The sequence below is a fragment of the Lithobates pipiens genome, unplaced genomic scaffold, assembly GCF_037356315.1.
Source record: "Lithobates pipiens isolate NorthernLeopardFrog02 unplaced genomic scaffold, aLitPip1_a1.2 Scaffold_22, whole genome shotgun sequence".
NCBI lineage: Eukaryota > Metazoa > Chordata > Amphibia > Anura > Ranidae > Lithobates > Lithobates pipiens.
In genome coordinates, this window is record NW_027507784.1 from 182,161,220 (window position 1) to 182,174,117 (window position 12,898).

Genomic DNA, 12,898 nt, shown 5'->3' on the forward strand with positions numbered 1-12,898 from the left:
ACTGCAGAGTAATGGCGGGGTACTGCAGAGTAATGGCAGGGTACTGCAGAGTAATGGCAGGGTACTGCACTGCAGAGTAATGGCGGGGTACTGCAGAGTAATGGCGGGGTACTGCAGAGTAATGGCGGGGTACTGCAGAGTAATGGCGGGGTACTGCAGAGTAATGGCGGGGTACTGCAGAGTAATGGCGGGGTACTGCAGAGTAATGGCGGGGTACTGCAGAGTATGCACTGGTATTGCAGAGTATGCACTGGTATTGCAGAGTATTGGCAGGGAATTGAGGGGTTAAATTCGGTGAGCAGCGATGTGGGCACTGCAGATGCAGCCCGCATCGCTGCTGACACCGATCTCTTTCCCCTCCGCTGTACCGATCGGTACAGAGAGGGGAGGGAGGAACCGGCGTCATAACATGACGCCGGTTTGTTTACAAGTGATCACTCCGTCATTTGACCCGGCGTTCACGGATGCTCTCGAGTGCGCGCCCCAGGGGGCGCGCGAGAGCAGAATTCTGGGAGGCCGTTAATTAACGGCCTCTCAGAGTTAAACAGCCGCCCTGAAGCCGTTAATCGGCAATGGGCAGTTGTTAAGTGGTTAAAGCTAGATCACTAGCTATATAGGTGAGGTGAATATAGTGGTGTATACTGCGGTCAGGGCACAGACAACAACCACTACACAGCAGCAAGATAGGAAAATCAGCCAAAAACGATCGGTGTGTACTGTGTTGAAGGTACACAGAACACCCACTGCTTCAGATGCTAACACACTACACGAGGCTGCCTCAAAGGCGGCCTTATATAGTGTGGGGCGTGCACTACACAGCCTGAGCTATGATTGGCCACAGGCAGGATGCCTGTGGCCAATCATGGCTCTCCTCGCTGCTGGCGCTACGATTGGCCAAGCATGCGGGGTCACAGTGCATGCTTGGCCAATCATGAGCCAGCAATGCACTGCGCCACCGCAGTGCATTGTGGTCCACGCGCGCCACTCAAATTTTGACGCGAACGGCCCAAACGTTCGGAATTCGCTGAACAGCCAATGTTCGAGTCGAACGTACGTTCGACTCGAACACGAAGCTCATCCCTACTGCTGAACACTTCAGTAGAATAGCAGCCAGCCTTCTCACATGGAGTCATGATAGAGAAGGGTTTTCTCTCCCTGTTTTATATTGTAAAAACAAAAATCCATTTTCATAGTATGGAATCAGTTAACCGTTTCATGACTAAGCCTATTTTTGACATTTGGTGTTTACAAGTTAAAATCCGTATTTTTTGCTAGAAAATTACTTAGAACCCCCAAACATTATATATATATATTTTTTAGCAGAATAAAATGGTGATTGTTGCAATATTTTATGTCACACGGTATTTGTGCAGTGGTGTTTTAAACGCAACTTTTTGGGGAAAGGGACACTTTCATGAATTAAAAAAAACGAAACCATAAAGTTAGCCAAATATTTTTGGATAATGTGAAAGATGATGTTACGCCGAATAAACCAAACATGTCACGCTTTATAATAGCACACTCGTGGAATGACGACAAACTACGGTACCTAAAAATCTCCATAGGCGACACTAACATTTTTTAAAGGTTACCAGGTTAGAGTTACAGAGGAGGTCTGGTGCTAACAGCCGAGTAAATGGGAAGTGACGTCATGACGTCGCTTCCATGTTTACAATTAGGAGACTGGAATGAAGCCGTTTACGGCTTCATTCCAGTCTGTCCGCAGCCGCCAGAAGCGCCGGACTGTTGATCGAAAAATTGTTGATTGAAAATTAACTCTGGACTGGCGCACTCTTCAGAAAAAACACCTTTCTTTATTGAAGGATCACATCAAAGCAAATGGCAAACAAAGAAAAAGCTGTCGTTTCGCACTAGCAGTAGTGCTTAATCAGAGCGGTGGGAGGGCGTCCCCTCTTGCTCCTCCGGTATAACAGCCGAGCAACTTTTAGCTGCATCGGTTGTTATCACTGGAAAGCCGATCGCCGTCTCTAAAAAACAGTATCGGGATGATGCCTACAGCTGCGGGCATCATCCCAGTATAACCCCCGAAAGCCGAGTACGCACACCTGCGTATGCTCAATGGCAAGGGGTTAATGAAGAGAATCCTCTCTAGTGTGCAGATCACCATCCAGTTAACAAGTAAAAAGGCGCGGGTACCTCAATAATACTCATATATGATCCATAATAGTCCAAAAGGTAGGTATCAAGGAAGAGAGATTAGGTTAGTCTGTCAGGGCTGCCACCAGAGGAGAGCAGAAGCATATTCCAGTAAAGCTAGGAGAGAAACAAGGAGAGGGGCGCCTCTGAAAATATATCAAAAACACTTTATTGTAAAGAACAATATCCACTCACGTGGAAGTAAATGAGGTTGGGTGCATCACTGGGATGAACAGGAGGAACTACAGGTAGCAGAGAGTCCTTTTTGCTGGCAGGAAGCAGTACATCAAATCCCAGGGACGTGAGAGCAGTGAGGCATCAGATCCTTGCAGAGTAACACCGCTGTAGCTTCAGACCTCTCGTCTGGTCACCGCAAAGATGGAGGATGGCCGTGCAGTGTGGGAAACAAACCGAGGCTTGGATGATGATGACGATATAGTGTGATGCATTTCTGAGCGTACATGCTATGAGTGATACGGTAGCCGCTCTCCTTTGTCAAGCATGATGGACAGGGTAAAAGGACAATGTTTTGTAGTGAAGGGGGATGGGGTCGGGCAGGAATACAATACTATAATAGTAGAGAGGATCAGACATAATAACAGCAGACGCATTTTATTTTACTTTCCATCTAGATATTAATATACCCACTATATATCTATGCATCAACTATACAGTGGGGACGGAAGTATTCAGACCCCCTTCAATTTTTCAATCTGTTATATTGCAGCCATTTGCTAAAATCATTTAAGTTAATTTTTTTCCTCATTAATGTACACACAGCACCCCATATTGACAGAAAAACACAGAATTGTTGACATTTTAGTATTCAGACCCTTTGCTGTGACACGCATATATTTAACTCAGGTGCTGTCCATTTATTCTGATCATCCTTGAGATGGTTCTACGCCTTCATTTGAGTCCAGCTGTGTTTGATTATACTGAGCCACACACCTGTCTATATAAGACCTTACAGCTCACAGTGCATGTCAGAGCAAATGAGAATCATGAGGTCAAAGGAACTGCCTGAAGAGCTCAGAGACAGAATTGTGGCAAGGCACAGATCTGGCCAAGGTTACAAAAAAATTCTGCTGCACTTAAGGTTCCTAAGAGCACAGTGGCCTCCATAATCCTTAAATGGAAGACGTTTGGGATGACCAGAACCCTTCCTAGAGCTGGCCAAACTGAGCTATCGGGGGAGAAGAGCCTTGGTGAGAGAGGTAAAGAAGAACCCAAAGATCACTGTGGCTGAGCTCCAGAGATGCAGCCGATAGATGGGAGAAAGTTGTAGAAAGTCTCTGCAGCCCTCCATCAGTCTGGGCTTTATGGCAGAGTGGCCCGACGGAAGCCTCTCCTCAGTGCAAGACACATGAAAGCCCACATGGATTTTGCTAAAAAAAAAACACCTTACGGACTCCAAGATGGTGAGAAATAAGATTCTTTGGTCTGATGAAACCAAGATAGAACTTTTTGGCCTTAATTCTAAGCGGTATGTGTGGAGAAAACCAGGCACTGCTCATCACCTGTCCAATACAGTCCCAACAGTGAAGCATGGTGGTGGCAGCATCATGCTGTGGGGGTCTTTTTCAGCTGCAGGGACAGGACGACTGGTTGCAATCGAGGGAAAGATGAATGCGGCCAAGTACAAGTATATCCTGGATGAAAACCTTCTCCAGAGTGCTCAAGGCCGAAGGTTTACCTTCCAACAAGACAATGACCCTAAGCATACAGCTAAAATAATGGAGTGGCTTCACAACAACTCTGTGACTGTTCTTGAATGGCCCAGCCAGAGCCCTGACTTAAACCCAATTGAGCATCTCCGGAGAGACCTAAAAATGGCTGTCCACCAATGTTTACCATCCAACCTGACAGAACTGGAGAGGATCTGCAAAGAGGAATGGCAGAGGATCCCCAAATCCAGGTGTGAAAAACTTGTTGCATCTTTCCCAAAAAGACTCATGGCTGTATTGGATCAAAAGGGTGCTTCTACTAAATACTGAGCAAAGGGTCTGAATACTTGGGACCATGTGTTTTTTTTAGTTTTTCTTTTTTAATAAATCTGCAAAAAAGTTCAACAATTCTGTGTTTTTCTGTCAATGTGGGGTGCTGTGTGTACATTAATGAGGGGGAAAAAAAAAACTTAAATAATTTTAGCAAATGGCTGCAATATAAAAATGTAAGGGGGTCTCAATACTTTCTGTCCTCACTGTATATCTAAGATATATATTTTATATTTTCAGTATACCAACATCTTCATAACATCATGTATTTCCTACAAGCGCCAATGTTTCGTTATCTGTGTGTGTTTCTTTGTACTTTGTTTGCTGTTTGCTGTTTTTTATTTTCTGTTTACAATTATCAGTTTTTCTTTAGTTTTTAAAATTATTCACCATCAGCTTATCAGTTTGTTATTTTAATGAATTCATTTTTCTCCAAATTGTATTTATCAGCTGCTAGTATTATGTCTGATCTTTTCCACCATTTGACACTGCTATTATTGTATTGTATTGTATCCCCGCTTCACTACAAAAAACATTGTCCTTTAACCCTGTCTATCATGATTGAGAAAGGAGTGCGGCTACCGTATCACTCGTAGCACACGCGCTCGGAAACGCATCGCACTATAGTGACGTCATCATCCTGTGCCACGCTGCTTACGATCCAAGCCTCGTTTTGGCTCCCACACTGCATGGCCGTCCTCCATCTTTGCAGTGACCAGACGAGAGGTCTGAAGCTACAGTGCTTGTTATTCTGCAAGGATCTGATGACTCACTGTCCTCAACATCCCTGGGATTTTATGTGCTGCTTCCTGCCAGCAAAAAGGATTCTCTGCTACCAGTAGTTCCTCCTGGGATTCAGTAAAGCGTAAACCCAGACAAACATTATTGTTTAGTTTTGGATAGAACAGGGAAAGCTTTTAGATCTCATTTCAGATTTTACTGCTGCCTGGGGCTCCGTTTAAGAGAAATTTCCCCTCACTTACTGTCACACACATTAACAATCGTTTTACCGGACAGGAAGTGAGGAAATCATCCACAAACACACACACTCTTAGCCCCTGTACACACAGTCGGAGATTTTGCCAACCAAATCCGTCGGATTTTGCCCGTCGGATTTTGCCCGTCGGATTTAGTCCGACGGATTGTGTCCGAAACTGTTGCATACACACGGTTGGGCCAAGTTGGCGAAAAATCCGATCTTTCAGAATGTGATGACGTAATTTCGTTACGATGGGACTACATTCAGGCTAGTAGCCAATAGCTTTGATGTAGGAATTTGATCTGAGCATGCGTGGCACTTGGTCCGATGAAAATGCTCTACACATGATCGGATTAGGTCCGTCCGGCCCAGTTGGTCGGGAAATATTTCCAACATGTTGGAAAATTGGGTCGGACGGAGATTCGGACGTAATCAGTCCGATGCATACCACACACAGTCGGATTATCTGACGACACGGTCCGATAAGACTCATTCCGACAGATTCTCCGACCGTGTGTACAAGGGCTTGGGCTTACTTGTCAGTTCCCTCCCTTTAGTTTTTGTTTTGCCTTCTAAATCGGCACTATTACAAAAGCGATACAACAAGAGTTAGGTTGAAATGGGCAAGCTTTGGTCTTTTTGCATTTGTTCCCAACCATCTTTTTTCTTTAAAATTAATTGGCTTTAGAGGTTTTCAGAGGGAGAACTGCTTTACTCATGATTTTTTTTTTTTTTTTTAGTATGTAGTTATGTACTTGCGTTACTAATCTATTGACTCTTAATAGAAAGTTTCTTTAAGTACTGATTTAGTATATGTAGTTTAATGTTGTTTACATTGGAAAGGTATTTTTTAATAAAATTAATATGCAGCCAATTCTGATATTTTATTACTGTGGAAAAAATGTAAAATGTTCTTCCTTGCATCCATGGCATTATTTCTCCATCTGTAGATAGTATATTTAAGAATTTTAATTCACTTATATTTTTGCTTATGGCTGTTCCAGAGCTTGAATTTCAATTTTAGGTAGCACAGGGAAGAGTTTTAACATTTAGTGAAATACTTCAAAACATGATAGCACTCTTTTATCAAGTGCACTGTTTTGTGAACCACGATAAATGCTTAAGGGTCCCACTCAAGCTATCAAAATCTGATGCGTTGGATGCCGTTGACCAGTGAGGGTGCAGACTAAGGTGGGGTCCTGCTAGACCCAAAGCACACTGCAGAAATGGAAGAGATAGCCCAGCTGCCACACACCACACTCCAGGCTGAGTAGTAAGCAGGTAAAAGCAGCCCCCACTCGTTTCATCCAGGCGATGGGGCGAAAGATGTTGGGGACATGGCCTGAAGTGCACTTTATTAGCCAGTTAAACAGATAACCAAGTTATACACTGTACAGTGCAACAGAATTTAGCAACAGATCATAAGGTTTATTTTAACTGGAATTTCACTTTTCAGATGGCTTGGCAGTTACAACTGTTAGTAACACTGTTGTCAGAAAAGCTTCTGTGGGTTGAGTTCCCAAAGTAGGGCATGCAATTTTCTGATCACCTGACTCATTGATTCAAATATCCACATGCGATATTGAAAATGTCAAGTCATTATCAGTTAATGTGAACATTATTGAAAGAAAAAGAAATACATGGTAAATTCCTTGTTAACTGATCTAAAAGTAAGAAAAAAAATTGAATGAGTAGTGGTCTAGACACTTGGCCGGGGGGGGGGGCGGGGTGCGCCCTTTCTCCTGAACCATATTAGACCACATGGCCTCAACTTGGCAGGTACCCTGTCCTGATGGTTGTGGGGGTCTGCACGCAGGAGGGCTAAAGTAAACAAATTGGTGGGGTCACCAAGGTGACGCCAGTGACCCTGCCTCTGTTTACTTTAGCGGTGACGACTCGAAGATGCACCTCTGATCCCATCATTTACATTTTACAAGGATTCACATCTCCGTTCCCCCCCCCCCCCCCCCCCCCGAGCTAAAGTAAACAAACAGGCGGGGTCGCCTGGTAACATCCTTGACAAAATATGGACATGCCTATATTTGGTCAATGACAAAAAAAGTGGGAAGGGGAAATTGGGACTTTATATGAGGCAATGAATGTGTAGGTTCATCTACCTCCATCCCTGATCGAGTATTATAAAGAAAATAGGGTGGGACTTTGAATGAAGCATAGCTGCAAAGTAGGTATGCAAAGACATATCTGAAATTCATTGGCCAAATACAAAATTTGAGGGTAAGAAATAATAACATGAGTAACAATAGTATCAATTGATTGTATTTCATATATGTATACACACAAACACATATTCCAACATGATTTACAATGGTAATCAACATCTCGTTAAAAAATGCATGGTTAAAAAAGACAGAAATAATCTTCGATTGATTGAGGCATAAGACATTGTAGATAAAGTCAGGGAGGATTTCAGACACATGCTTGCAAATGGTAGCATAAAAGCGCTCTACACGTTTCGTGGAGTTGATCCACTCATCAGGAGCAGTTCCAAGGTTAAAATTATTATTATCTACAAAGAGATAAGTGAATGCATGAGGATCAGACAAAAACAGCAGGAAGGGCAAAGGAACAGAGAGAGGGAAAGAGACTCAGCTCCCCCAAACACTCTTGCCTACAATGAGACTATTACTTAAGAAAGAAGCCGTTGACAGATGGGGGCGCTGTGGAAACAAGTCTCCACCGGAGCTGAGGCAAAAATCTCAACGACCACAGTGTACCACAGTTTGTTGGGGGTGACACATCTAGGGCACTGTAATCCCAGGATAACCATGTATAACAAATTCCAAAGGACCTCTGTAGAGGAATAAATTAAATAAGTATATAAATATATCTGTACAGAGACAGATAAATGAAATTACAGTCCAGGGGGTTGTGAAACCAGTAAATGAAATCATTAAAGTGAGGGGAGACATATAGCCAAGCCCAAAAGGTTGGATACACCTAGTGTAAGGGATAAACTAATGTGGACAGTGAAAAGCAAAAGATTTAAACAGAGAAACAGAAGAAAAAGGTCAGGTGCCTGACATCGGGCATTCTGGTCCTAAAATAAAAATTGAGTTATACATTTATTGAGTAAATATAGTGCATTCTGTTTTTTGTATGTAGATCACATGAAATTATGTCATTGGTATCAGGTTTAAACATACAATTGACATGCGTTTAAATGCTGTTCTCCTTGGACTGGACACCCCTTTGGGAGCCTGCTGCGTCCAGAGGCCGAGGAGGTCAATGTGGTTATGCTAGATCTATAACAATTATACGAGCAATGGGGGCAATGTTTTACCATATCCCCTAAGAGATAGGAGAGCACATATTGAGAGGTCAGAATACATGTGAGTTCTTAGTGCGGCCAAGAATAGCCAAGGAGGGTAGTAGAAGAAGATTAAAGTGATAGTAAAAGATGGGAGGGGAGGTGGTAAGAGGAATGGTCAGGGGGGAATTAGATGGGGAAGGGAGGGAGGGCGAGGGTGAAGAGACAGCAAGCCCTAACCTACTGAGAATTTTATATTCCCGGGCCCAAGGCCACAATACTGGGATTATTTAATTTTACCAGGTAATGTTCGTCATTGAGATTCTGTGTTTTAGTTTATCTGAAGTAGAGTAATGCCTCCAGATACTCCAGATGAAAGAAAATTTTGCCAGTTTATCCAATGCTTTGGCTTGCATTTCCTCCATAAGCATTATATTGTTTATTTCACCCACCCATTCTAGGAGGGAAGGAGGGGGGGTAGTTTTCCAGTGTCTGGGGATTAGTTGTCGCCCTGCACAGAGGAAACATTTTGGGAGGTTGTTTTTCTGTGATTTGATTGTGCCCGGTAATATTGATAAAAGGGCAGTGGAGGGAGAGGGTGTAAGCGGTTTGTCGTATATTTCTGTGTAGATCTGAAAGATTTGCATCCAGAATGGAAAGAGCACATCACATTCCCACCAGATGTGAGTGTACGTACCCTTTGCTGTGTTACATCTCCAGCAGATGTCGGTGGTTGAAGGAAACATGATCTTGAGGTTGGTCAGCACCCGATACCACCTTGATACCAATTTGTCGCTTTTTTCCTGAGCGTAGCTCCAGATGGTCGATTTGTGAGTAAAGAGAAAGGCTTTACTCCACTCTGCCTCTGTTATGTCTCTCCCCAGTTCCTCTGACCGTGTTTCAGTGTTATTAGGTAGAGACCCGTGAGAGTGATTCAAAATCATTTTGTAGATCAGTGATAATGTGTGACGGGGAGTCTCTAGAAGTGTACATAGTTGTTAAAAACCATGCAGGGGTTTGTGTATTTGTTTAGAGTTGTGAAGTTTTTTACAGTAGGAGGTCAGGTGCAAACTTGTTAGCCATGTTACCTTGGAGGGTGTGTTGCTTTGATTGGAGACCAAGGTACCTACAGTGTCATTGACAAATTGTGCTGTAGGCCAGAAGGCTCTGTTGTAGTCATCTATGGTCTGGGTTAAGTTGCCTTCCAGGAAGGCCGGGTTATCGAAAAGGGGGGAGGGGGCTCAGTTCGGAGGATAATGAATAGGTCTCTCTTCTGCTGTACCAGATTGTAATGCATCCCTGGTGAGGAGGGATAATCTTGTGAGGGATTTGTGAGTCCGGTCATCTCCCCACAGAAGTGCGCAAAGGTCGATCAAAGACAAGTCTTTCTCCACAAGAGTGGAGGCTTTGGCCAGGGGGTGGGGGAACCACTCCAGGATACGGGAGAGCACCACTGAGGTATGATAAAGCTCAAAGTCTGGTAGACCTGTCCCACCTTTATTGGTGGGGGAGCATAGGAGTTTGTTTAAGCCTTGGGTGGTTCCCCTTCCATACAAATCGAATGGCCATTGCATAAGTTATTTTAACGCTAATATTCATGCAGTATTTTACTCTTAGTATATTGAGCCCTATTTAATTTTCCTATTTTGAGTTTCCCAGTTTTTTATCTGAGATGGCTAAAAATCTGAGGGCTTAAAAATTCATTGTACATTATATAATAATTTGGAAAACACCATTTCTTATTCTTATATCACAGTAGAGTTCTATGACAATTGGCTAATGCTCCACTTTCAGGTGATTGGATGCTGCCAAATAGAAAAGCTTGACTCAGTCCTACATAACCCCACTCACTCCCAGTATTGTTTAAATTGGAGCTCCACACAAAAAAGGACTCTGCGCTTTAAGACCTCCTCTCCACCCCACTTCACCAAATGCCACACTTTTTTGTGTGAGAGGGGAGCGTGTACCTGGTTTTGACAGGTACCCACTTCCACTTGGATTTCCCCTGGGGATACATGCAGAAGTTCTCCTCTTCCCCACCCCATCACCCCCCCCCCCCCCCCGCAATCTTTTATGACATGTCACAGGTTCCAGAAGGTTAGGAGGCCATTCACAGTGGGCAGGTACAGATTTCAGTGTGTTAGCTGATGGGGTGCTATGCAGGTCCAGAGCCCAGTCGCTGATAACCCTGCTGGCTTGCCTGATGTGTAGAAGTGCTGGTTCCTGCTTGGGGCAAAAAGGGAACATGATGCTTGAGGGCACTATAGTCCTATAAAGCATAGCATGCTTGGAGGCTCGGAGTCTAGGGAAAAAGGAACCTGGTGGGCTTCACCCCCACATTACTGTTGGGGAAAGTCTTGCTTACACTAACTCTCTAATGCAGCATCCGGTTTCTCACTCACTCCTGGGGCTCCTTCCTCTGGGACCTTTTGTGTTCAAGGTTACCTTTTCTGTTGCCTTTATCACAGTGCAACACAAACAATTGGCAGATATCCGTAAATTAAAATAGATGAAACAAACAAAATAAATACACTTTTCCCCAACTCGATTTAAAAAAAAAAATGACAATGTTTTCAGAAAACACCTTTACTGATGGTCTGGACATGGATTATACCCCTGTTTATGGTAGTGGGGATTAATAGACACAGCTACAGTTTACAGTTGGGGAATAAGAGAAGGGGGAACAAGGATCCCTTTTAATAAGTCTGTTCTCATTCCTGACAATGACACGGTTATGTTATGCCCAAGACCAACATTTCTTTATAAGGTGTGGTATCAGTGCTCTATGCCCTGCCCCAATGCATCCAAAGGAAATCTCTCTTCATTGCCTGGATGTAGCCAGAGCCATTAGTCTACCTCACCGCATCAGATCGGAAAGATGGATTCTCTATTTGTCTTGTCCTCAGGACCTTTCAAGTAACGCCCTTTTTCTAAAGCCTGATACACACTGACGGCTTCGGTTGGGAGGTTAATCCATGTGAGGTTAGACCATGCGATGTTAGTCCAGCGATTTTCCCCCGCTAAACTGTTGTGCTCTGCCAGGGGGACAGCCCCCCGCCAGAACACTCCAATCAGCGCAACTTTTTACTTTAAGGCACCGTATCTGTAAAATCCCTTTGTTGGAGTATAGCACAAAACCCTTCCCACTTGTATCACTTCAATATTGCTTGCTGACAAAACGAAGGCAATGCTGTGAGTAGATGCATTGTGGCTGGGGTTATGCATGGGTGGAGTATTAATATTATTCAAGATTTATATAGCGCTATACAACCTTAGGGAAAATGGTACAGTTATAATATAATACAATTCAACACAAGAGGAATCAGAGGGCCCTGTTTGTTGGAGCTTGCAATCTAAAAGGGAGGATGAAGTGATACAAAAGGTAGTAACTGTGGGGGATAGTATAACACAATGGTCTTAGAATTAAATCTCCCGTGAAGTACTCTAAAAAAGGGATTTTACAGCAAGTCAAAAATTCTGTACGCTACCTTATAATAATTTTTTTTTTTTTTTAATTAGCACCCCAGTATCCCTTCTTCAGCCGAGATCTCTTTAACATATTATGCTTTCATTCCATAGATTTACTGTTACAAATGTTAACAAAGGCTGTAGGGGGGTGTGCAAGTCTGATGTTTACTGGAAGCGGGGGGAGCGGAAGTGCTCGGCTCAGGACATGTGGTGTGACAGACCTAAGAACTATTTTTTTATTTTATTGTTTGTGCTTTGTCTGCTTAAATACTAGTTCCGTTCTTCTTTTTAACTTGCTCAATTTCTTTTACAGTAAGCTGTTGAAGACTGCAGCTCAACTCCAGCTTCCCTTTTCTATTTTGATTGTGGCTTTTGGAACTCTACATTTATATAGGGTATCTTATTTTATTGTGTTCTCTTTAATAATACATGCATTGACTTGCTTTCTTTAAAAGTGTAAGTAACAAATTATAGAAAAAAATTTATGAATTCTTGCAGCCATTTTTTAAGCTTGATGGACTAAGTGCTAAAATAGTTAATACCAAAAATAATTTAAATACAGTTGAAAAATGATCTTTATTTTACATACGTTTAATTGTTTACATACAACAAAGCAATATTTTTTTACTTGAAATTGAACATACAATTTTGTACCATCGTTCAGTGTTGAGTATGAAAGAATGTTAATTTCATACCATGTATAATAGATTCAGGATTTCTTTCATATAAATGTATATTTTTTAGAGCTCTGTTTTCTTTTAGTTTACATGACAAAGTATATTTATAGCCTTTAAAATAAAGTTTCAGTACATTGGAGACAAGAAAAGTTGTGGTGTTTCACTTCCAATTCTTACGTCTGATGTGTAGTTTAATGAGTACTCTGTGCTTGTTAATTTGTTGTTGGCTTTAAAGAGAATTGGTCACCATTAAGTACTGTCCGTGATACTTTTTTTTTTTTATATTGACACTAACATACAATTTTTCAGGACAAGCTTTTGGGGTATGTCTCCTTCTTCAAGTTCCAAGTAA

At 42.6% G+C, this 12,898-nt stretch overlaps 1 protein-coding gene across 2 annotated transcripts in view; it reads left to right on the forward strand.

The window, feature by feature from the left end:
• The window catches only part of PGAP1 (post-GPI attachment to proteins inositol deacylase 1), a 484,659-nt gene extending 471,964 nt beyond the window's left edge, over positions 1 to 12,695 (forward strand). For both annotated transcript variants that reach the window (XM_077448710.1, XM_077448711.1), the window contains exon 27: positions 12,183 to 12,695. In XM_077448710.1, the coding sequence (XP_077304836.1) occupies positions 12,183 to 12,321 (139 nt within the window). In that variant the 3' untranslated portion in view covers positions 12,322 to 12,695. The remainder of the gene's footprint in view (positions 1 to 12,182) is intronic.
• Positions 12,696 to 12,898: the final 203 nt, after the last annotated feature.